Source organism: Osmerus mordax, chromosome 14 (assembly GCF_038355195.1).
Source record: "Osmerus mordax isolate fOsmMor3 chromosome 14, fOsmMor3.pri, whole genome shotgun sequence".
NCBI classification, from domain to species: Eukaryota; Metazoa; Chordata; class Actinopteri; order Osmeriformes; family Osmeridae; genus Osmerus; species Osmerus mordax.
In genome coordinates, this window is record NC_090063.1 from 15,175,748 (window position 1) to 15,197,696 (window position 21,949).

Here is a 21,949-nt window from a genome sequence, read left to right on the forward strand (position 1 = left end):
GCCCATCTGTATTACCCTAGCGGACCATTAGTGGGCCGCGGCCCACAGGTTGGGAATCGCTGGGTTTGGCGAGGTACATTTTTCATAATTGCGAAATGTTACAATTTTTTTTATATAAAATCAATGCTATTATTGGTCATAATAAACATGACCAATCATTAAGGTTGAACAAAATGAATAGCAAACTCCACGAGCAAGCGAGACGCAGCAATGCAAAAACATTTGTTGCTACACACTAATGCCAAAGAGTAGTCAATATAAGTTCTTTGCTAATGCTTAGTGTCCTGCGTGACAGTGCTGTGTTGTATCAGGTTGCTAGGAGACACATCGGCGAGGCCACAAGAACCACGAGGTAGATTTGGGTTGAGAAACAGAAGGACATACACTCCAACCGTATGTATGTCACCTCAACACATATGTAAAGTACAGTACACTGTATGTATTGGTTTAAATATCTTCTTCCAAATTTACGGATCAATATGTGCACCTATGAAATACACCCAAAATGTTCAGTTTAGGGAAAGTGCAGGTTTCACAGGTTTCGCAGAATTAGAGACGAACTGTGGATTTAGTATGAATGAAGTGAATGATGAGTGAATAATAATATCAGGGAGGATATTGAAACGAAACGTACAGAACACACTGTAAACACTTGCCAACATTCAGTAATATTGTAGCTTATTGGGCAATAAACAGACATTGAAACATTTGAGCTTTTCTAATGTACGTTTTATTTATCCTATTTTAATTTTGTAATAATTTGAAACCCTTCAACCACAAATCAAAACCCATGACAGTGATGTAGACTTTGAAAACATTGTTGTGTTGCAGCTTCAAAGTATCTTCATCATCCTCTTGTTCTCTGACTTTGTCTTCGTCTTAGCACTGATATAGTCGATTGATCCTCTCGATATCGGTTCTTGAGAATGTGGTTGACTGGCCAATAGCAACGTTAGGGTTGGGGATAGGTATAATGACATCAATATTAGGGTTGATGGCAAAACCTCGTCTTGGATACTGCATGATTGAGGAGTAGTCATAGGAAGTGCCAAGATTGTTGGTGTCTGATTTGGCAAAGTTATAGTACTGGCCTGGATCGATGTTGGCAAAGTTGATCTTGACGTACTGGTCACGGTCACTCCTGGTGTGCTCGTGCTGGAAGCCCAGGGCATGAAGGGTCTCATGTTGAATGATTTTGTTTTCCATACAACCGCGCTTGTTGATAGAGAGCACCTGTGGACCCCGCTGTCTCCCAAGAGCAGAGAAGCAGCCGTCCTGGCTCACAACCATGATGTAGTCGGTCTCAGTTGTACGGGGCACAAAGCGAATGCAGGAAACAGAAGCAAACGATCTCAGGGCGTTCTCAATAATCTGCCTTTCTTGGGGAGAGTACTCACTGCCGATTGTGTAGGCTATCCCCACCTGACCATTCGAGGATTTCTTCCACTTGCATGAGTCCCCTTGAAAGCACCTCATGGCATTTCTGTGTTTTGGTAGGATCAGGTCTCCCTCCAGAAGAAGCTGACTGGATTGGTTGTTTGTGGTCAGAATGCCGCCAGCGGACATATGTAGATGTTCATCGGTGTTTTCTCCATCTATATGGATGGGATTGGCTTGGGAGAGTCCCAACAGCAGCAGCATTAGGAGAGACAAAGAGGTGCTGATCTCCATCTTCAGGGTCTGGAGGTTCAATCTGGCTCTGGGTCTGGATGGGAAGTTTTCTAGGTCTGGTCTCCTTGGAGATGCTTTGCTCCTTTTAGCTGGATGTCTGAGTCTGGTGAGTCCTGGTGTTTTATACTCTCCTCTACAGGTGTGTCTGCAGGGGGTTTAGGGCTTTGGGTTGTGGCTGATTGTCCTAATAATCATTTGAGGACACAGCAAAACCAGCATCGCAACGCCCTGCAACTCCTTGTCCATTAGGGGAAAAGACAGGTTTGCTGGAAGTAAGTTTACTTATCTCAACCTGGATTCCTTGAATGAATGAATTATTAAGACAGTGTCAAGTATTTCCTAGTTGTAAATGACTACATCCATTCATTATCAAAGTTTAAAGGTATTGTACCATTTCAATATAATTATAAAGTAGCTGGTACTGGGTTTGTTGATTTAGGAAATGATTAATCAGACATATGTCTGTTTTGTCGTATGTATTTTGTTTTAATGAGGGATAAAAAAAACCCTGCATGGCAGTAACATTAAGGCACGGCATGTACCATTGTTCATTCTTCATCTGAATCTTGCCGTCTTTATGAGAGAACGAGCATCCTAAACCGTATTTTGTGATTTCATACCTTTCAGAAAAAGGCATATACATTGACCATATAATGCACTCAGGACCCCCCAGAACATGATATTGTAATTGTCTTTTCCCTTCATGGCCAGGGAGTGCAAGCAATGTTGATTGCGCTGTGTACTCAAGATGCTTATGTAGATCAGCCACAACCCAAAGCCCTAATCCCCTGTGCCGACACACCTGTAGAGGAGAGTGTATAAAAACAAGACTTCAATTAATTCCTGGTCCAGGACTAATATTAATCATTCCTAACTCTTTGAGATGTTTGGACATATGGTCAAACAGTAAAGGGTATACTATTCAGAAAAAGCTGAATACTGTTCTATACACAATGCCCTTAGGTTTAGAAGATAGAGCATGCTTTGAAAAACTTTAGTTTTACTGTTTGAATAAACCACCTCATTAGGTACACCAGTTCAACTGCTTGTTACACAAATATCTAATCAGCCATTTACATGGCAGCAACTCAGTGCATCTAGACATGTAGACATGGTCAAGACAATCTTCTGAAGTTCAAACGGAGCATCAGAATGGGCAAGGCAGGTGATTTATAGGCCAACAGGTTATAAACGCAGTAAACGCTGAATTAAATAAGAAGTGCCTCAGTAAGAGTCGATCTGATGAACTCCGTCAAACCATTAGCCATTTTACATTACAAGTGCTGTAGAATGTAGCAGGCTACAACAAAAAACTAAACTGTCTTTCTTTTAAATAGACATGCTTTAAAAACAAAGGACAAGTTATATGTATATAGGACGCTTATGTCCATCGTTGATTGTCATTTTGGAAAGGCAACCCGAACTCCTCTACAAAAATGCATTGTGTTTGAGAACTAACAAACTGCTAGCTACCGGAAGTTGTTGCCTTGGCTTATGCAATATGTGGAAGTGATGCGTGTATAGTGGATTGAAGTGGGTGTATGCATTAAGTTATGGCGGAAATGTCAGTTGGTCTTTCATCAAAGTGCCAAGCGTAACTATTGACATTTCGGTCATGATGAATTAAAGGAAAAATTTTATTAAAACATTTGTAAGAATTGTAATAATAATTTACCAAAGGATATATATACATATTTTGACATTTATTCATTTTTCATACTTTAGTTTTCATTGGTTTGGCGGCCCATCTGTATTACCCTAGCGGACCATTAGTGGGCCGCGGCCCACAGGTTGGGAATCGCTGGGTTTGGCGAGGTACATTTTTCATAATTGCGAAATGTTACAATTTTTTTTATATAAAATCAATGCTATTATTGGTCATAATAAACATGACCAATCATTAAGGTTGAACAAAATGAATAGCAAACTCCACGAGCAAGCGAGACGCAGCAATGCAAAAACATTTGTCGCTACACACTAATGCCAAAGAGTAGTCAATATAAGTTCTTTGCTAATGCTTAGTGTCCTGCGTGACAGTGCTGTGTTGTATCAGGTTGCTAGGAGACACATCGGCGAGGCCACAAGAACCACGAGGTAGATTTGGGTTGAGAAACAGAAGGACATACACTCCAACCGTATGTATGTCACCTCAACACATATGTAAAGTACAGTACACTGTATGTATTGGTTTAAATATCTTCTTCCAAATTTACGGATCAATATGTGCACCTATGAAATACACCCAAAATGTTCAGTTTAGGGAAAGTGCAGGTTTCACAGGTTTGGCAGAATTAGAGACGAACTGTGGATTTAGTATGAATGAAGTGAATGATGAGTGAATAATAATATCAGGGAGGATATATAAACTGAAACGAAACGTACAGAACACACTGTAAACACTTGCCAACATTCAGTAATAATGTAGCTTATTGGGCAATAAACAGACATTGAAACATTTGAGCTTTTCTAATGTACGTTTTATTTATCCTATTTTAATTTTGTAATAATTTGAAACCCTTCAACCACAAATCAAAACCCATGACAGTGATGTAGACTTTGAAAACATTGTTGTGTTGCAGCTTCAAAGTATCTTCATCATCCTCTTGTTCTCTGACTTTGTCTTCGTCTTAGCACTGATATAGTCGATTGATCCTCTCGATATCGGTTCTTGAGAATGTGGTTGACTGGCCAATAGCAACGTTAGGGTTGGGGATAGGTATAATGACATCAATATTAGGGTTGATGGCAAAACCTCGTCTTGGATACTGCATGATTGAGGAGTAGTCATAGGAAGTGCCAAGATTGTTGGTGTCTGATTTGGCAAAGTTATAGTACTGGCCTGGATCGATGTTGGCAAAGTTGATCTTGACGTACTGGTCACGGTCACTCCTGGTGTGCTCGTGCTGGAAGCCCAGGGCATGAAGGGTCTCATGTTGAATGATTTTGTTTTCCATACAACCGCGCTTGTTGATAGAGAGCACCTGTGGACCCCGCTGTCTCCCAAGAGCGGAGAAGCAGCCGTCCTGGCTCGCAACCATGATGTAGTCGGTCTCAGTTGTACGGGGCACAAAGCGAATGCAGGAAACAGAAGCAAACGATCTCAGGGCGTTCTCAATAATCTGCCTTTCTTGGGGAGAGTACTCACTGCCGATTGTGTAGGCTATCCCCACCTGACCATTCGAGGATTTCTTCCACTTGCATGAGTCCCCTTGAAAGCACCTCATGGCATTTCTGTGTTTTGGTAGGATCAGGTCTCCCTCCAGAAGAAGCTGACTGGATTGGTTGTTTGTGGTCAGAATGCCGCCAGCGGACATATGTAGATGTTCATCGGTGTTTTCTCCATCTATATGGATGGGATTGGCTTGGGAGAGTCCCAACAGCAGCAGCATTAGGAGAGACAAAGAGGTGCTGATCTCCATCTTCAGGGTCTGGAGGTTCAATCTGGCTCTGGGTCTGGATGGGAAGTTTTCTAGGTCTGGTCTCCTTGGAGATGCTTTGCTCCTTTTAGCTGGATGTCTGAGTCTGGTGAGTCCTGGTGTTTTATACTCTCCTCTACAGGTGTGTCTGCAGGGGGTTTAGGGCTTTGGGTTGTGGCTGATTGTCCTAATAATCATTTGAGGACACAGCAAAACCAGCATCGCAACGCCCTGCAACTCCTTGTCCATTAGGGGAAAAGACAGGTTTGCTGGAAGTAAGTTTACTTATCTCAACCTGGATTCCTTGAATGAATGAATTATTAAGACAGTGTCAAGTATTTCCTAGTTGTAAATGACTACATCCATTCATTATCAAAGTTTAAAGGTATTGTACCATTTCAATATAATTATAAAGTAGCTGGTACTGGGTTTGTTGATTTAGGAAATGATTAATCAGACATATGTCTGTTTTGTCGTATGTATTTTGTTTTAATGAGGGATAAAAAAAACCCTGCATGGCAGTAACATTAAGGCACGGCATGTACCATTGTTCATTCTTCATCTGAATCTTGCCGTCTTTATGAGAGAACGAGCATCCTAAACCGTATTTTGTGATTTCATACCTTTCAGAAAAAGGCATATACATTGACCATATAATGCACTCAGGACCCCCCAGAACATGATATTGTAATTGTCTTTTCCCTTCATGGCCAGGGAGTGCAAGCAATGTTGATTGCGCTGTGTACTCAAGATGCTTATGTAGATCAGCCACAACCCAAAGCCCTAATCCCCTGTGCCGACACACCTGTAGAGGAGAGTGTATAAAAACAAGACTTCAATTAATTCCTGGTCCAGGACTAATATTAATCATTCCTAACTCTTTGAGATGTTTGGACATATGGTCAAACAGTAAAGGGTATACTATTCAGAAAAAGCTGAATACTGTTCTATACACAATGCCCTTAGGTTTAGAAGATAGAGCATGCTTTGAAAAACTTTAGTTTTACTGTTTGAATAAACCACCTCATTAGGTACACCAGTTCAACTGCTTGTTACACAAATATCTAATCAGCCATTTACATGGCAGCAACTCAGTGCATCTAGACATGTAGACATGGTCAAGACAATCTTCTGAAGTTCAAACGGAGCATCAGAATGGGCAAGGCAGGTGATTTATAGGCCAACAGGTTATAAACGCAGTAAACGCTGAATTAAATAAGAAGTGCCTCAGTAAGAGTCGATCTGATGAACTCCGTCAAACCATTAGCCATTTTACATTACAAGTGCTGTAGAATGTAGCAGGCTACAACAAAAAACTAAACTGTCTTTCTTTTAAATAGACATGCTTTAAAAACAAAGGACAAGTTATATGTATATAGGACGCTTATGTCCATCGTTGATTGTCATTTTGGAAAGGCAACCCGAACTCCTCTACAAAAATGCATTGTGTTTGAGAACTAACAAACTGCTAGCTACCGGAAGTTGTTGCCTTGGCTTATGCAATATGTGGAAGTGATGCGTGTATAGTGGATTGAAGTGGGTGTATGCATTAAGTTATGGCGGAAATGTCAGTTGGTCTTTCATCAAAGTGCCAAGCGTAACTATTGACATTTCGGTCATGATGAATTAAAGGAAAAATTTTATTAAAACATTTGTAAGAATTGTAATAATAATTTACCAAAGGATATATATACATATTTTGTCATTTATTCATTTTTCATACTTTAGTTTTCATTGGTTTGGCGGCCCATCTGTATTACCCTAGCGGACCATTAGTGGGCCGCGGCCCACAGGTTGGGAATCGCTGGGTTTGGCGAGGTACATTTTTCATAATTGCGAAATGTTAAAATTTTTTAAATATAAAATCAATGCTATTATTGGTCATAATAAACATGACCAATCATTAAGGTTGAACAAAATGAATAGCAAACTCCACGAGCAAGCGAGTCGCAGCAATGCAAAAACATTTGTCGCTACACACTAATGCCAAAGAGTAGTCAATATAAGTTCTTTGCTAATGCTTAGTGTCCTGCGTGACAGTGCTGTGTTGTATCAGGTTGCTAGGAGACACATCGGCGAGGCCACAAGAACCACGAGGTAGATTTGGGTTGAGAAACAGAAGGACATACACTCCAACCGTATGTATGTCACCTCAACACATATGTAAAGTACAGTACACTGTATGTATTGGTTTAAATATCTTCTTCCAAATTTACGGATCAATATGTGCACCTATGAAATACACCCAAAATGTTCAGTTTAGGGAAAGTGCAGGTTTCACAGGTTTGGCAGAATTAGAGACGAACTGTGGATTTAGTATGAATGAAGTGAATGATGAGTGAATAATAATATCAGGGAGGATATATAAACTGAAACGAAACGTACAGAACACACTGTAAACACTTGCCAACATTCAGTAATAATGTAGCTTATTGGGCAATAAACAGACATTGAAACATTTGAGCTTTTCTAATGTACGTTTTATTTATCCTATTTTAATTTTGTAATAATTTGAAACCCTTCAACCACAAATCAAAACCCATGACAGTGATGTAGACTTTGAAAACATTGTTGTGTTGCAGCTTCAAAGTATCTTCATCATCCTCTTGTTCTCTGACTTTGTCTTCGTCTTAGCACTGATATAGTCGATTGATCCTCTCGATATCGGTTCTTGAGAATGTGGTTGACTGGCCAATAGCAACGTTAGGGTTGGGGATAGGTATAATGACATCAATATTAGGGTTGATGGCAAAACCTCGTCTTGGATACTGCATGATTGAGGAGTAGTCATAGGAAGTGCCAAGATTGTTGGTGTCTGATTTGGCAAAGTTATAGTACTGGCCTGGATCGATGTTGGCAAAGTTGATCTTGACGTACTGGTCACGGTCACTCCTGGTGTGCTCGTGCTGGAAGCCCAGGGCATGAAGGGTCTCATGTTGAATGATTTTGTTTTCCATACAACCGCGCTTGTTGATAGAGAGCACCTGTGGACCCCGCTGTCTCCCAAGAGCGGAGAAGCAGCCGTCCTGGCTCGCAACCATGATGTAGTCGGTCTCAGTTGTACGGGGCACAAAGCGAATGCAGGAAACAGAAGCAAACGATCTCAGGGCGTTCTCAATAATCTGCCTTTCTTGGGGAGAGTACTCACTGCCGATTGTGTATGCTATCCCCACCTGACCATTCGAGGATTTCTTCCACTTGCATGAGTCCCCTTGAAAGCACCTCATGGCATTTCTGTGTTTTGGTAGGATCAGGTCTCCCTCCAGAAGAAGCTGACTGGATTGGTTGTTTGTGGTCAGAATGCCGCCAGCGGACATATGTAGATGTTCATTGCTGTTTTCTCCATCTATATGGATGGGATTGGCTTGGGAGAGTCCCAACAGCAGCAGCATTAGGAGAGACAAAGAGGTGCTGATCTCCATCTTCAGGGTCTGGAGGTTCAATCTGGCTCTGGGTCTGGATGGGAAGTTTTCTAGGTCTGGTCTCCTTGGAGATGCTTTGCTCCTTTTAGCTGGATGTCTGAGTCTGGTGAGTCCTGGTGTTTTATACTCTCCTCTACAGGTGTGTCTGCAGGGGGTTTAGGGCTTTGGGTTGTGGCTGATTGTCCTAATAATCATTTGAGGACACAGCAAAACCAGCATCGCAACGCCCTGCAACTCCTTGTCCATTAGGGGAAAAGACAGGTTTGCTGGAAGTAAGTTTACTTATCTCAACCTGGATTCCTTGAATGAATGAATTATTAAGACAGTGTCAAGTATTTCCTAGTTGTAAATTGGTTGGTTGTGACTTGTTTAACTACATGCTCTTATGGTTCTTCCCTTTGGCACTTACTTTGGTTGTTCACAATGTGTGCTTCATGTTTTGGCTACTCGCGATGTTTTTTGGCTATCTTGTTGTTATGATCAGTGACCTATGCACTTTGTAAAGCTCTCTCTTGGAAGTCGCTTTGGATAAAAGCATCTGCTAAATGAATAAATGTAAATGTAAAATGTAAATGACTACATCCATTTATTATCAAAGTGTAAAGGTATTGTACCATTTCAATATAATTATAAAGTAGCTGGTACTGGGTTTGTTGATTTAGGAAATGATTAATCAGACATATGTCTGTTTTGTCGTATGTATTTTGTTTTAATGAGGGATGAAAAAAACCCTGCATGGCAGTAACATTAAGGCACGGCATGTACCATTGTTCATTCTTCATCTGAATCTTGCCGTCTTTATGAGAGAACGAGCATCCTAAACCGTATTTTGTGATTTCATACCTTTCAGAAAAAGGCATTGGCTCAATTTGACCATATAATGCACTCAGGACCCCCCAGAACATGATATTGTAATTGTCTTTTCCCTTCATGGCCAGGGAGTGCAAGCAATGTTGATTGTGCTGTGTACTCAAGATGCTTATGTAGATCAGCCACAACCCAAAGCCCTAATCCCCTGTGCCGACACACCTGTAGAGGAGAGTGTATAAAAACAAGACTTCAATTAATTCCTGGTCCAGGACTAATATTAATCATTCCTTACTCTTTGGACATATGTTTGGACATAGTATGGTCAATAAGTAAAGGGTATACTATTCAGAAAAAGCTGAATACTGTTCTATACACAATGCCCTTAGGTTTAGAAGATAGAGCATGCTTTGAAAAACTTTAGTTTTACTGTTTGAATAAACCACCTCATTAGGTACACCAGTTCAACTGCTTGTTACACAAATATCTAATCAGCCGTTTACATGGCAGCAACTCAATGCATCTAGACATGTAGACATGGTCAAGACAATCTGCTGAAGTTCAAACGGAGCATCAGAATGGGCAAGGCAGGTGATTTATAGGCCAACAGGTCATAAACGCAGTAAATGCTGAATTAAATAAGAACTGCCTTAGTAAGAGTCGATCTGATGAACTCCGTCAAACCATTAACCATTTGACATTACATTTACATTTATGCATTTAGCAGACACTTTTATCCAAGGGACTTTACATTACAAGTGCTGTAGAATGTAGCAGGCTACAAAAAAACTCAACTCGGTCTTTCTTTTAAATAGACATACTTTAAAAACAAAGGACACGTTATATGTACATGTACAGAGTTGTAATTAACAGTATTGAAGCATGAATAACAGTTAAATTAATTTGAACTAATTTAGGGCGAATATAACATATTGTCTACTAGTTGATAAATAATTTACTTTGGGTGTTAACATACACAAAAATAAAAGTCATTGTTTTCAACAACATCAAAATGTACAAATTCATACAATTCATAAAATCTACTTATTTACACAGAACGGGCATAAAAATCTTATAAACATAAAAACATCATATATTACTATCAAATACCAATATATTTAACATAAAACATTATAGGAACTGTACTTATTCAACAGGCTTAAAGTAGAACTACTTCAGAGATTTCACTTGCTGTAATTTGCAGTTCTACATTATGCTATTTCTACGTAGCTTTTGGAGTCTCACAATTATCTCAGTAGGTGATGTGTGTGTGTGTATGGATTATATGTGTATGTACAGTATGTATGCGCGTGTGTGTGTGTGTACATGAGAGAATCCCAGTCTCATCGGTAATGTCTTTGCCCGACTGCCTTTCTACTGCGCCTCCACCTGCTTGGGCGTGCCCGACGGAGCGAGGTCCCTAGAGGCTGGCGTGCCACCTGTAGGCGTGGTCTTCCTGGGCGTTGCCGGTCCCCCCCCCACCGCAGGCGTTGCAGTAGAAACCAGAGGCGGCGGAGGTGGCGGCGGCGGCGGAGCGCTGAGGGTAGCGGTGGGGGGAGTCCTGTTCAGGTGTCCGCTGTGCGGCGCAGAGGGGCTGAGACGAGGGTACACGGCCCCACCCAAGGAGGACATGAAGGTGGGTGTGTGGGCCAGGTGACCCTCCATGGGAGAGCCCTGGAGCTGGTGCAGCCTGGCCCTCTCCTCCGCCTGCCGGTGCCTGTCCTGGATGTGGTGCTGGGCCTCGCGTTGCCTGTGGCCCCGCGCGGGGTCAAAGGTCAAGTGGGGCTGCTGGCTCTGCAGGTAGAGCCCTCTGTATGGGTCACGGATGGGCTCCCACTGAGCCGGGAGGTGCGAGGGCACCCGCTCTCGGGCCTCCATGAAGGGCTGAACCCGTGCTCTCTCCAGTGCACTCAGACTACTGATTGAGTGCAAGGGACCCATGGAGAGGGGCAGAGAGTGAGGTAGGTGGCTGCCCTGAAACATGCCTGAATTGGGGTAAGAGTTGCGCCTCGAGGGGTGCGGAACCTGGGAGTGGGGATGAGCCAAGACGGCTGGAACCGAGGGCAGCAAGAGGGTCATGTTAGACGTCCCTGCCATTAGCTCCAACTCTTCTCTACGTTCCTGCTTTATATTTACAGAGCCCCTCAGAGGGGGTGTGGCCTCGCAGGGAGACTGCTGCTTGACTGTGGGGGTCGTGGAGGGGTCAGGAGGCCCTCGACTCTGCACTTCTGGCCCTGGAGAGGAGCTCTGCTTAATATGGACCTTCCCCAGCGATTTCGTCACTCTCTCCGCCTGAGGGCCTTGGTCCAGGATGCTATTATTCTTGTCTGAGCTGTTTCCACCAATCAGACTGCTGATCTGGTAGCTGGTGAAGGACGATTGGTTGGGCTGAGGTTTTCTTTCCTGTGAGGACCTACTGGGTGGAACAGAGATATTCTGGTAGAGATTTTTGACTTCAAATCGAGATATAGTGTTTAGATAAAGATTAGACAAAGATAACAAGCTCTTGAATGGATTCTTCAGTGAAATCCCTTAAGAACGTCACTGACCTGTCGACGCCGGACTCCTCTCTGGTAGCAGTAAAATCCCTTTTCTTGGCTTCCTGCTGCTCACTGTTCGTCCCTGCTGGCTTGCGGTCCAAGTCCGCAGGCCTGGACCGCGTTGGGGGAGTGGGGAAGGAGGGCGGTGTGCGATGCAGTCGGTTCCAGCCATCATGAGGGGGGGCATTAAAACCTGGCAACCCATGGCCTTGCCTTTCTCCGTAGGGGCTGCTCGATGGGGCCCCCAGCCCCCCAAAGGCATTGCTTGCCACGTTCCCAAAGCCTCCATAGGTACTGGGCCGACTGAAGGGATCTGAGGGGAAGCAGAAGACTGTTGTTTTCTAAAAGTGTGGTTGTTTTACCTACTGTGCCGTGCATGAAAATACCTGTATCTTCTCCTAAATGGGTGCAATGGTAATTACATGGAAGGACTGATGGATCACATCCTGACTACTTAAAGAGATAGTCTTCAGACCCAAAAATTGACATTATTCTGATGGACCATGAACTTCCTGATTACTTGACCTCAGCACATTTGAGTTCCTTTAGCACATACCGGGCAGATGACTTGTAGACAGGTAGTGAGGGTGGTGGTACGGGCTGCTGAACGGGGACATGGGAAAGAGACCTGAGGGGGAGAGGACGCATCAGTCAGCAGAGCAGCGTGGGACTGATGTCCTTTAGTTGCGCTAAAACATGAACTTTCACCCTTTCACTTCAGCTGGGATTCAGCCCCGTACGAGTTCTGATTTGATGAATTTTCGATTTTTGCAATGCAGGATTTTATCCTATTTACACTGTACCATTTGTGATTTATGATCTCTACCGCCTTCTGATTTACAAAATGCTTGCTAGTGGGCGTGTGGAGGAGGGGGACTGACCTGAGGAGGGGAGCAGGGGTCGGGTGATCATCTCCTGGGGATAGGGCAGCCCTGGAGGTGGACCTGCTGCTGTGGGCCGGCTGAACAGGTCCAGCTTCACACTCATCTTACCAGGATCAAAGCGCATGTGCTGTTTGGACACCAGGAAGTGAGGAGGCAAGGAAGTGAGGTTTGAAACGGTCATTCATTGGAATGATAACGGGACATGGAATAGAGGATATAGAATCATACAGTAGGTTCTACAATTCTTGTCAGAGCGGCAGGATTACCCTCATTCGCTGCTGGTGGTGGTGGATCTGCCAGGCCATCTGGCCGTGCATTGCACACCACTTCCCAGGCTTCTGCAAGATCATAAAGCAGAATGAAGATACAAACTCATACCATGTAATTGATTATTAAATATGCGGCAACAATTGCATGTATATTATGTATACATGTTCTCTCACCCTGCTTGAGGCTCTGAATGGATCAGATATCTGTGAGAAAGAGTGATAAGAGAGAGATAATAGAGGACATAAAACATTGCACTTTATCTACTGTAATAATAAAACAATAATGCAGGACATTAGGTTCAATATTTTATATAAAAACTGGAGTAAAGTAGATCAAACTTTCGCCGGGGCGGAAGAACACCTACTCTAGGAAGAGTTTGAGGCATCTCTCCTGGTCTCAGCACCACGTCCAGAGGATTAGCCTACATGGAGACACATGAGGGACACATGTTTACGATGCTGCTGTTGTGGGGGGTTTGCTCTACCAACTCTGGGGGGGAGATAAATACCAAAGATATTTTAATTGAGGGGGTGGCACAAAATGCTGGTAGGCCTGACTGCAATAACTACTGCTTCAGACAGTTAAGGCGGACGGGGTCACAGACATAACAAGGATGCGGAAGGAATGAGAGACTAGGACCTTGGGCTGGAAGGCTCCTTGCAGAGAGCTGAAGGGTGCCGTGTGGGGGAGCTGGGCGGGCATGCCTGCCGTCCCCGGGGGGTAGGGAGGGAAGAGCTAGACAAGACCACACCAGTGTTAGCTAGGACGCACCACAGGAAGTCATACTGGAACACGCTAAACACTTTGGATAGTCGGGTCAGAGGTCGGCTGATACTCTAAACCATGTGCAAGTACATTTTTACGTTTAACCCTCGTGCTGCCTTCGGGTCACATGACCCAAAGGTTCACAACGAACCATCGTTGTGTTTACCCAATTTTACACAATACAAAAACAAATAAAAAGCAGCCTGAGACAGCCTGACGGTTAAAAGAAAATGCTTTACTTTGTTTTTGTATGCGGTAAGTTGTCGCAATACGACGGTGGGTCACAATGACTGATGGGTCAGAATGACCCGAAGATAACACAAGGGTTAAGTATTTATAGTTTTAAAATTGTATTTATTTCGAATGCAATTCTTGATTTTCCAGCTTCCCCAACAGTGCAGAAAAGTACACAATATAATACAAGATATAAAATGAAACAATTTAACCTATAGTTTAACCTAGAATATGTGAACAAGATCTATGCTAAATGGGGGCAGCTTAACAAGGAAACAACATGTACACTTACATTTGAATACGGGCTTTCCAGTTTGACGGGATACTTTTCCAACTGTCGGACAACAACCACAAAGAGTGCAGTTGTAAGTACTTGGCTAGAGCCCAGCATAGTCTCGCATGAGCAATTACCCACCATCAAAAGAACCTTAATGACCTAGGCCCTTCTCTTGCACCAGATTTGTTTAGTCTGACAGCAGCTTCAAGTGTGTCAAAAGAGTCGTGAACTCCATTTAAACAACCTATGCTCAGCTGTCTGTGGAAGTGTCGTGTCATAGCCGTTACAGCGTCTCGCTCTCTCTTTAGAAAAGCTTTTACAAGTCCCCTGGTGGGTGGAAATAAGCTTTCATAGACCCCCAGACGTGTCTGTGAGGAAGGAGACATTACATCTGATATGTTGAAATACTGCACTGAAAAAACGTGTTGAAACACGACGACATAACATAATTTATCCTGCAGCACTCAAGTTAAACCTCAACTCTCTAGTTTTCCCAAACTAAATCCCTGGACAACCCGAACGCGAGTTTAGACGGTGATCCAAAGGCTACTTACATTGAGGGTGACGGTACGGCCCATGGTTGGGGCGGAGGGCGTGCCCAGAAGGCCAGGAGGGGGGCCGCAGGGGGGGTAGGGTGTGAAGGTGTGCTGGTGCTGGTGGGTGTGCCGGTGGTACTCGGCCTTCACAGGCCCCGGTATGGGACCGCCTCCTCGCTCGGCACTCTGCGCCAGGAAACGGTTGTTCAGCTCCTGGCGCAGGAGGTCATGCTCTGCGGGGGGGGGGGGGGGGGAGGGGAAAGGCGAGAGGTCAAGGCACAATAAATGCCGCAAATCAGCACTCCCAGAACATGTGACCCCGCCCACCCTCCCCCAGCCATGCACACTTCCTACCAGAGTAGCCACTGCCAGTTGGGTTTCCACCGATGCCATTGGTTGGGAGGGACAAAGGACTGGGAAACATGGCCACCGCCGTCCGCCGATGTCCCGGGCCGGACAGGAAGTAGTGCGGGGCAGGAAGCTCAGAGATGGCCAGGGGCAGGGCAGGAGAGGGGGAGGAGTGGCGTCCGAGGTGAGGGGACCGAGGGTGCGGTCTCTTGCGGGAGCCCTCCAAACTGCTGCTGTTGCTGCCGAGACAGGAAAGAGATGGCACACAGTCCAACATGACACCTGTCACACTACACACATTCCACCATCAAATCCAGTCCAAATTCATTTGTATAGCCCTTTTCTATAAACAATGTCAGTGTGGCCTTCACATACCCCTATAACTATGCTACCCCACCTGTCACACTGCAGGCGGCACCAGTGAGACCCTGCACAAGTTACCTGCTGTGGAGACCAGAGAACAGGGCCTGCGGATGGGAGAAGGGGACCTGAGGTTCTCTCTTGATCTGGGCGAGGCCTGGCAGGGTCTGGAGGGGGGTGGGGACATTGGGGGAGGACCGCTCCTTCTTCACGCACACAGGCAGCGGGGGAGGGGTGGGAGGGGCCGCGGGGATGCCTGTAGGATGGGGGCTGGGCGCGGGGCGGGCGAAGGGAGTGTCGTTGCTCTGCTCCTGGCTGCGCTGCAGGCCGGACACCCTGGAGGCGGTGGTGGTGCTGGACACCTCTGGTGTCTGCTGGAGGTCAGCTGGAGACTCTGAGACAGAGGGGGCGGGGTGACAGAGAGAGAGGAGGAGAGAGAGAAGAAGATGGAGAGAAGGACGAATGGGGGTGAGAGAGAGAGACAGAGGGGGGAGAGAGTGAGACAGAGGGGGAGAGAGTGAGACAGATGGGGGAGAGAGTGAGACAGAGGGGGGAGAGAGTGAGACAGAGGGGGGAGAGAGTGAGAGAGAGAGGGGAGAGAGTGAGACAGAGGGGGGGGGGAGTGAGACATAGAGGGGTAGAGTGAGACATAGGGGAGAGAGAGTGAGACAGAGGGGGGGGAGTGAGACAGAGGGGGGAGAGAGTGAGACAGAGGGGGAAGAGAGTGAGACAGATGGGGGAGAGAGTGAGACAGAGGGGGGAGAGAGTGAGACGGCGAGAAAGAGGGGTGGGAGAGAAGGAGAGAGTGAGACAGAGACTGGTTATTAACCATTCTCTACCACCATTGAAAATAAATGGTCTATTTTTGAACAAAACCAGTTTAAAACTTTAGTGGTCTTAGTGGTATGGGCAAGGGGTTGTTGGCGAGGGAGAGTCGTGTGTTCAGCATATTGCAATAATGCTCAAACTGCCTGAATGCCAGTCAGCTTTCCAGCTGAATCAATAGAAGACTCCCCAAAACAAATGCCTCTCTCATAAGCCCACCACAAGCAGCTTGAAGACAGGAAGAGTTAAACAGAAACCTTCTAATCGCTTTCACAAGGCACATTAAACCCCTGGCTCAGCTTGAAAAGATTCTCACCGCCATTGGGATTAGCGTGTGTGTGTGTGTGTGGTGTGTGTGTCTGTGGGGGGTGTGTGTGTGCGTGCATACGCCCATCAGGGATGGTTATGCAGGTCAAATGAAGTGAAATGTGACCACATAGTCCAAACAGGCTTTGGGTTGAAGATGTGGTGCTTTTGAAGACAGTGGGAATGATCCGTTGCCCTTACAAGGCAACACCTCAGCTATGTGTGAACACAACAACATGTGCTGCCTAGCTCACTCACATTTCACTCACATTTTATGTTAACATTTCAGCTTCATTTACCATACATCATACAGCAAACAGTAACAGGTCTCTAAACATGCATCCGTGTCCAGACAAAATTAAATAGCAGCATATCTTACGTATTCACGGTGCACATTATTATTATTGTTAGTGATAGTAGTAGGTACTTTTATGTAATGATGAAGCAAGTAATACCACCGAATAAAAATATAATTCTCACCAAAGGTTATCCGTAACGTGAACAGCTTGTCTGCATCAACTCCTGAGACCTGGAGAAGGGGAAAATAAATAAATAATAATAATTATTACTAAAAAGTTACTGTCATTTCTTTACCCTACTCTGATACAGTATTGCACTTCCTATCCAAATACTACTTACAGTTTAAGGATTTTCCATTCTGTTATGTCCTATGTGGAATCAGTTGTACCAGAACCAATGTAAGGTAGAGCGACGTTGATTTCACACACTTTAAAGTGGCTTCAATCCCTCAACAGCTGTGATATAAGATGCGCTAAAACACTCTCCACTCCCTCCACGGTCTATGTGCCCTTCACTGGGCGTGCTCCAATACCCCACAGAGGCCAACGATATCCAATAAGATCATGCATCAAACTAAGCTACCCTGTGACACCAGACCAAGCCGTTTCTGAACGACCTGATTCAAACTGTCAAAACTGTTCAAAGCCACGGTGTAAAGGTAGGCCTTCTTTGTAAATACCTGGCGGAGCCTTCCAGACCCTATTAGGAATACGTTGTCATGGAGATGCAGAGTTTCCAATCGGACTCAAATGACTGATTGTATCTAGGCTCCAGTACATTCACATTTAGTCATTTAGCAGACGCTCTTATCCAGAGCAATTCACCATCATATCAAATAGGACTCTATAAAGCCTAAAGCCTGTACTTGTTCTCTCCAGGTAAACTGGTTCTGTGTTGAAGGTTTTTTTATCTACAGGGCTGTATCGTTGCACAAATACAAGAAACAACAGACCATATCCCACGACAAACAGCCCCAAGACAGTCTAATTACAATTATTATTATTATTCAACCAAATGTTGATATTATTATTATCAGTATCAACCTTGTGTTACAGTCAAGCTGCTGACTCCTGTATGACCCAGACACTGTGTCTGTCAGTGGACCACCACAGACACCATCCCTCAGTGTTTACCCTGTCCTGACCTGGCAATAAGAGAGGCTGACTGTCATCAGTGCCTGCCATCTGGGGCCCTCCACCCCCCTCAACACAACCAAGCCAGGCCAGGGGGGTATTCCAGAAAGCAGGTTATGCAACATAACCAGGTAAGTTAACCCACCAGCTGATTCACAATGTTGCAGCAACTTACTGGGAGGGAGTCAGGTGGCTGAGCGGTGAGAGAATCGGGCTAGTAATCCGAAGGTTGCCAGTTCGATTCCCGGTCATGCCAACTGACGTTGTGTCCTTGGGCAAGGCACTTCACCCTACTTGCCTCGGGGGAATGTCCCTGTACTTACTGTAAGTCGCTCTAGATAAGAGCGTCTGCTAAATGACTAAATGTAAATGTACTGGCAATGTTGCTACAACGCTGGGGGTCAGCTGGGGAGTTAACTTACCCGGGTATGTCACATGACCTGCTTTCTGGAATACCCCCAGGTCACATGACCCACCCCTCCTCTGACTAGGGCCTGGGGTGATATGCAGTAAGGGATAAATGGTCATAAGAGTGGGGTGTTCTTGCTTCTTGTTAAAATGCGACGCATCGTGAAATGCGCTGAAACGTTTGTTCCTGAACAGTATCCTGTGAGGACGGGACGGGTACGTGAGCAGTCCCACGCACGGACTGAATGTCAGGTGGAAACACGCTTACCTTGTCGTCAAGGTCACTTTCGCTGTCACACTGTGGGAGCAAACAAGAGGAAAAACAACATAAGATGAGTCCTCTCAAACCTCAAAATCCTTTTCACACATCAGGTAAGATTTAATCTGGTCACCATTCCCCAACATCTTATGTACAAGGGGAAGTAGACAGATAGAGGGGAAGACAGGGAGAGAGACAGAGGGAGAGAGTGAAAGACAGAGAGGGAGGGAGACAGCAAGAGATAGTGAGAGACAGAGTTAGAGAGAAAGAGAGAGAGAGAGAGAGAGAGAGAGAGAGAGGGGGGGGGGGGATTAACTTGCATTCATTCTGTCACCTCATTTATGGTGACAGCTGTTCCTTTAACTGCTGTGGGAACATTAATCAAGTCCGACGACGCAGGCCAGAGAGCTGTGAGCTGTACATCATCCAGGCAGTTCACACTGAACCTAGTCCCCCTCCCCAAACCACACCACCACCCCCACTGAGTACTAATGGATCCAGCTCTGCTCACTGTCAACATGTCAAGATTACGCACACCCCACAATCCTAAATTCCAGTGTCTGACATCTGTTATATTTCAGAGCTTAAATGTCATCCAGTGAAATAAGTAGCTTATAAAAGGGTTCAGTCAAACCCGCAGCCTGACCCCTGTAAGATTATGCAGGGGTCCGGATAGCAGACAGGGCTGAGGTAACTCACCGAATATCCCCGCCCCGAGAATGAGGTCTGTGGAAAGAAAACAGTAGTCGGATTCACTTGAGGAGACCGACTCTTTCTTTTCTATGAAGTTAAATCAGTCTCCACAATCGGGTTAAGACATGTGTTATGGGAATGGGTGTAGCAAAAGTTAAGAGCATTTGACTGCGGATCAAGAGGTTGGCGGTTCAAATCCCCCTCTATACATCGCTTGATAAAAGCTAAATGAATCCATGGTTTTGTTGTTGTTGTTTGTTGTTGTTGTTGTTAGGATGTGTGTGGGGTGCAGGCGAGGTGTTGCAGTCTTACCTCGCTGTGGGGGTCTTTGGAGCTGCTTCTCTGGGGCATACCGACCAACCTGGTGACCTCAGCTCTGCTTCTGCTCCTCTGAGCTCCCTGGAAAATGAGACAAGATCATATGGAGGACTGATTATACGGGAACGAGCATGGCTCAGTGGTAGAACATTTGACCGAGGCTTTGGGTAAAACTGAATATATTAATATGCAACATTTATCACGGCAAGAATCGTAACTTCACACAATAGGGGTTTTCTTCAAACTGGTGTACAGTGTTTCAACCACGAGGAACGCTTTTTCTGTTTAACTGTGATTTCACCAGCAGAGGGCGACCACGAGACATTCTAGCAGAACACAGAAGAATATCAGAAAGGACATCTGTTTCAAAGACACAGTTAACCTGATTGAAACCAAGCTGAGATCCTGTCCAGACTCCGGAAGCCTCCGACAGACAGCACAATGACCCAGTTCTCTACCGGAGAATGGATGTTTGTTCAGTTAAGTCCACATAAATACATGGCTAATTTGATTGTGTGCCAAATCCCAAAGGTGGACACACACGCACGTACAGTGCACACACAGTTTGACTGACAGAATCAAAAAAAATCTATGCAGTAAATGTATGTTATTTCTCAGATATTGACCCCAAAGCCACAGCAAATTGTTTCAGGGCAAACAGAAAAAGGAAACAGTACATTGATTGATTGCTCGGCAGCCTATGTTGATGAACCAGGAACCGTCTGATAATGTCGTATCGATCCGGCAGTCTCTGATGATACAAAGCACCTCAGAATGACCAGGGGGATGTCACAGACCAATGAGGACGCTGTGTTGAGTGCTGGTCCAAGACAGGAAATACTGTCTGTTTCTCACGGCATCAGTGTGTGTGTGTATGTATGTGTGTGTCTGTGTGTCAAACGATGCATGCTTGAATGCACGTGTTTATTACGAGTTCGCAGAGCATACGCTCGTTCACGACGACAGCAAACACGAGTGTATTCATCTGAAAGGTCTTTTGACGTCATGGACTATTAAAGCACAGGAAGAATGTGCAGCTGTAGACCAAAATGCATCGTCAATAGGCAAGCGAGGGGGAGGCCTGGAAAACGGTGTTTTGTGTAACACTTCCTGGAAAGCCCTGTCGGCTTGCTTTTATGAATCGGCTTTGATCCTGACAGTTGCTCTGAACTCTTCTCACTGACAAACAGAAACAACATTCATAACCCTGATTCCACAAATCTCTTTACCACACTAGTAAATAAAAGTCTGTGGCTTTTATCAGACATGCGTCAGTAACGGTGGTGTGTCTAATAGCTTAAGAGATGTACAGTGTGTCATTTCACAAAATAATTGAATAATACTTGGACACAGGCTATTTCTCTTAGTAAGATTAGCATGTCATGTTTTACGTTTGCTAACCTGGGTCAGGCCATTAAAAGAGCTTCCCAAACTAGCATAGGCCACTGTAAAAGTTCTTGGTGTACAGTATATGCATCCTTTGAGTATCTCCTTGGTAATACTGATCTTGCCAAGCTGTTCCAGACAAAAAGCAGAGATGTAGTTATTGAGTGTGAGAATCTTTCTCATAAAAAATAAATAAATTAAAAGGGGGTATTTCCTGGGTAGTGCTTATCTTGCCAAGCTGTTTCAGACGAAAAAAGCATGGGCGTTAGGTAATGAAGTCTGTATGTCTCTCTCTCTCTCTCTCAAAAAAAGAAGCACACAGACACATCCTGCCTTGAGGAGGAAGATCCTCACAAAGCTTGTCTTCTCTCATCACAGATCTTTATTGGACCTCATTTCCTGTTTGGCTCCCTCTTTACTTCCTGTACGGCAGACAGCCTTGTGTGAAGCGATTACACACAGTGGATGGGAAGCTTTGTAAAAAGTGATAGGAAGACTTCATTGAGAAACTGCTTTCTACAATTAACACCTCAGAGAGAGAGTGTTGAAAAGGCTTCACAGAAATCTAAAACGGAAGATCAAGAGACCATGGAACCTTTAGTTATAATGACGACTCATGACCTGGTCTCCATCAGACGACCAAAACACGAGGCTCACAGGGTGCCCTGGTAGTTCACCGGATAATTGTGCGTACCATGTAGGCTGTGGCCTTACAGCCAGGGTTCAAATCTGGCCAATGCCCTTTGCTGTATGTCTTTCTCTCCCTGCTTTTCTTGTCACACTTCACTTAG

General features: G+C 44.8%; 4 protein-coding genes across 8 annotated transcripts in view; all 4 read right to left on the minus strand.

Moving 5' to 3' along the window:
• Positions 1-879: 879 nt before the first annotated feature.
• Positions 880-1,671, minus strand: LOC136956575 (high choriolytic enzyme 1-like). The gene has a single exon (XM_067250494.1). The coding sequence runs from the start codon at positions 1,669-1,671 to the stop codon at positions 880-882; it is 792 nt and encodes a 263-aa protein (XP_067106595.1).
• Positions 1,672-4,298: 2,627 nt separating this feature from the next.
• LOC136956574 (high choriolytic enzyme 1-like) lies at positions 4,299-5,090 on the minus strand. Its single transcript, XM_067250493.1, has one exon. It carries the CDS (start codon positions 5,088-5,090, stop codon positions 4,299-4,301), a length of 792 nt encoding a protein of 263 aa, XP_067106594.1.
• Positions 5,091-7,717: 2,627 nt separating this feature from the next.
• LOC136956576 (high choriolytic enzyme 1-like) lies at positions 7,718-8,509 on the minus strand. The gene has a single exon (XM_067250495.1). The coding sequence runs from the start codon at positions 8,507-8,509 to the stop codon at positions 7,718-7,720; it is 792 nt and encodes a 263-aa protein (XP_067106596.1).
• Positions 8,510-9,841: 1,332 nt separating this feature from the next.
• LOC136956557 (autism susceptibility gene 2 protein homolog) overlaps positions 9,842-21,949 on the minus strand; it is a 21,509-nt gene continuing 9,401 nt past the window's right edge. For 3 of the 5 annotated variants that reach the window (XM_067250478.1, XM_067250474.1, XM_067250475.1), the window contains 16 exons: positions 19,767-19,853; positions 19,461-19,487; positions 18,771-18,800; positions 17,142-17,190; positions 15,612-15,924; positions 15,177-15,409; positions 14,841-15,055; positions 14,302-14,343; positions 13,650-13,745; positions 13,375-13,431; positions 13,184-13,213; positions 13,007-13,078; positions 12,738-12,867; positions 12,413-12,484; positions 11,866-12,169; positions 9,842-11,732 (listed from right to left, as the gene is read on the minus strand). In XM_067250478.1, the coding sequence (XP_067106579.1) occupies positions 10,691-11,732; positions 11,866-12,169; positions 12,413-12,484; positions 12,738-12,867; positions 13,007-13,078; positions 13,184-13,213; positions 13,375-13,431; positions 13,650-13,745; positions 14,302-14,343; positions 14,841-15,055; positions 15,177-15,409; positions 15,612-15,924; positions 17,142-17,190; positions 18,771-18,800; positions 19,461-19,487; positions 19,767-19,853 (2,799 nt within the window). In that variant the 3' untranslated portion in view covers positions 9,842-10,690. The remainder of the gene's footprint in view (positions 11,733-11,865; positions 12,170-12,412; positions 12,485-12,737; positions 12,868-13,006; positions 13,079-13,183; positions 13,214-13,374; positions 13,432-13,649; positions 13,746-14,301; positions 14,344-14,840; positions 15,056-15,176; positions 15,410-15,611; positions 15,925-17,141; positions 17,191-18,770; positions 18,801-19,460; positions 19,488-19,766; positions 19,854-21,949) is intronic. The other 2 variants (XM_067250476.1, XM_067250477.1) reach the window with 2 other exon arrangements.